Genomic DNA, 2500 nt, shown 5'->3' with positions numbered 1-2500 from the left:
AGAGAGTGCTGTACATTCACTCCCCCCACCTACAATCCCTGCCGGTACGAGACTCGAACCCACAACCTTTGGGTTATGAGTCCGACTCTCTAACCATTAGGCAACGACTTCCCCTTAATTAATGATTGGCACATCATGTCATTAATTAAGAATAGAAATGGCTAAGTTGATGTGATGAATTGACTTACTTCATCTGTGAGGACTGCGCTGTGACTCCGCTGTATCCGTTCATGTCTGGACTCTGCATTGCGCTCACAGATCCTCCACTGCAACACAATAAAAGCAGCGTCAGACGCACAAACATCACGAGACAGAGAACCGCCAGCACACGGATGGGAGAAATACACATACGCCAGGAACCATGAGAGACAGCTGTCAATCACACAGAGACACAGATGCCATCCGTATCACCTTCATCATCATCATCATCAAAGCTGACTCACTGCTCAGACAGAATGAGATTCACACATACGGCTCATATTCACTTATGACACAATCACGGAACAAAGATCAGATTTTCAGAATTTGTAATCAGATGTGTCAGTAAATGAGAGCTGGATGAGATATTTACTGTGGGAGGAGTCTAATGCTGTGTGTGTGAAATCATGTGATCACTCCGGGGTCTTCTGATTGGTCCTCTGTTTTGGAACTCCGGCGTGTAAAAGTTGAAATTATTTTCAACAAGCATGTTCTCATCTAATGTTATTTAATTATCTAACATGTAATCAGAGGCATCCGGACTTGAAACAGCATGTGTGTGTGTGTGTGTGTGTGTGTGTGTGTCACATACCGTTTTTCACCTACTATCAGCGATGGGGAAAGTTAATTTTAAAAGCAATGCTTTAAAATTTGGGCGTCCATGTATACATAATGTTCAACGCCTGCCATGTTTTAAAGCATTTTCCTCGCATTATTTCTGAACATATAATATGCATAAGACAAGTCTGTAGTAGACGTAGTTGTAGTTCATGCATCTTTTTTTTGCAAAGATATTTAACGTTAACAAGTGATTTGTTTAACATTTACATCACGTGTGGTGCACTTTAAATAGAAATTTCTTTAACTAGAGGGTTAATAAAGAAAAAGTTACTTGGATCATGTTGTAGTTATGTTTTTAAGTAAAAAATCGAGAATCGGTCAAACGGTCTGAAAAAAATCTAGTTTTTTTTTTTTTTGCCATATCGCCCAGCCCTAATTACAACATTGCATTACTCCATAAAAATAACTAACTGTGTTACTTAGTTACTTTTTATGGAAACTAATGCATTACTTTTGCGTTATTTTTTGTCACCTGAGCTGGACTTGCTTATTAATAATAAAAAATAAAAAAAAGTTATATTTTTTGGCAACTCTAAGGGCCCTTTCACATCAAAAGTGAAAAGTGCCAATTTCTTTCAACATGAGGACAGGAGAGCTGAGCTGTCAGTGAATGAATGGGGAAATTATTTGAAAAAGTAACTCCGATATGTGAGCCTGCAGCACAAAAGCAGTGTTAAGTCGCTGGGGGATATTTGTAGCAATAGCCAACAATACATTGTATGGGTCACAATTATAGATTTCTCTTTTATGCCAAAAATCATTAGGATATTAAGTAAAGATCATGTTCCATGAAGATATTTTGTACATTTCCTACCGTAAATATATCAAAACTTAATGTTTGATTAGTAATATGCATTGCTAAGAACTTCATTTGAACAACTTTAAAGATGATTTTCTCAATATTTAGATTTTTTTGCACCCTCAGATTCCAGATTTTCAAATAGTTGTATCTCTGCCAAATATTGTGCTATCCTAACAAACCATACATCAATGGAAAGATTATTTATTCAGCTTTCAGATGATGTATAAATCTCAATTTCAAAAAATTGATCCTTATGACTGGTTTTGTGGTCCAGGGTCACATATTTTCTTGTAAATTTAAAAGTAATGCATCATTTACTAGGTACTAGAAAAAGTAATCTGATTGCGTAACTTGTAATGCATTACTCCCAACAATGCTTGCTATACTAGGGAAGTATGCCATTGTGTGTGTGGAGTGTGTGGTTTATTTCTCCCACGCTGCTCCTCTCCTCTGAGCACAGGCATGGAGATTTAACTCAACGTCCCGCGTCACATGATCACAGACGACAGCGATGCTCTGACCTCACTGATGCTGCTGTTAACGGCTCGTTTAGTGCGTTTGAGATGATGAATGATCAGACAGTCAGTCTCCACCGCGCAACGCCGCACGTTTATAATTGGCCCGGCGCGGGTCGTTAGCAGGTTAATCTGGCCGATTGAGTAACGAGTCCGACAGTTAAACCGTCCAAGACCTTCAGCCTGTGCGACGGCAATCATTGAGCCGAATGTAAACAGAGAGTTTATTCTGACAGATGAACACCTGACGGGTTAAACACCTGAAACTGATCCTTAACCGGCACGTGTGCTGATAACTGAACACACACACACACACACACACACACTTACTCTCACACACACACACACACACACACTCACACAC

General features: G+C 39.3%; 1 protein-coding gene across 13 annotated transcripts in view; it reads right to left on the bottom strand.

Annotated features, from left to right (window-relative positions):
- LOC107568712 (epidermal growth factor receptor kinase substrate 8-like) overlaps window positions 1-2500 on the bottom strand; it is a 44077-nt gene that overhangs the window by 21189 nt on the left and 20388 nt on the right. For all 13 annotated transcript variants that reach the window (XM_016254687.1, XM_016254690.1, XM_016254689.1 and 10 more), the window contains exon 2: window positions 189-266. In XM_016254687.1, coding sequence (XP_016110173.1) covers window positions 189-247 — 59 coding nt within the window. In that variant the 5' untranslated portion in view covers window positions 248-266. The remainder of the gene's footprint in view (window positions 1-188; window positions 267-2500) is intronic.

The sequence above is a fragment of the Sinocyclocheilus grahami genome, unplaced genomic scaffold, assembly GCF_001515645.1.
Source record: "Sinocyclocheilus grahami isolate Dianchi unplaced genomic scaffold, SAMN03320097.WGS_v1.1 scaffold1275.1, whole genome shotgun sequence".
NCBI lineage: Eukaryota > Metazoa > Chordata > Actinopteri > Cypriniformes > Cyprinidae > Sinocyclocheilus > Sinocyclocheilus grahami.
Note: the sequence above shows the minus strand (reverse complement) of the source record. Positions and strands in the feature narration are given on the sequence as shown.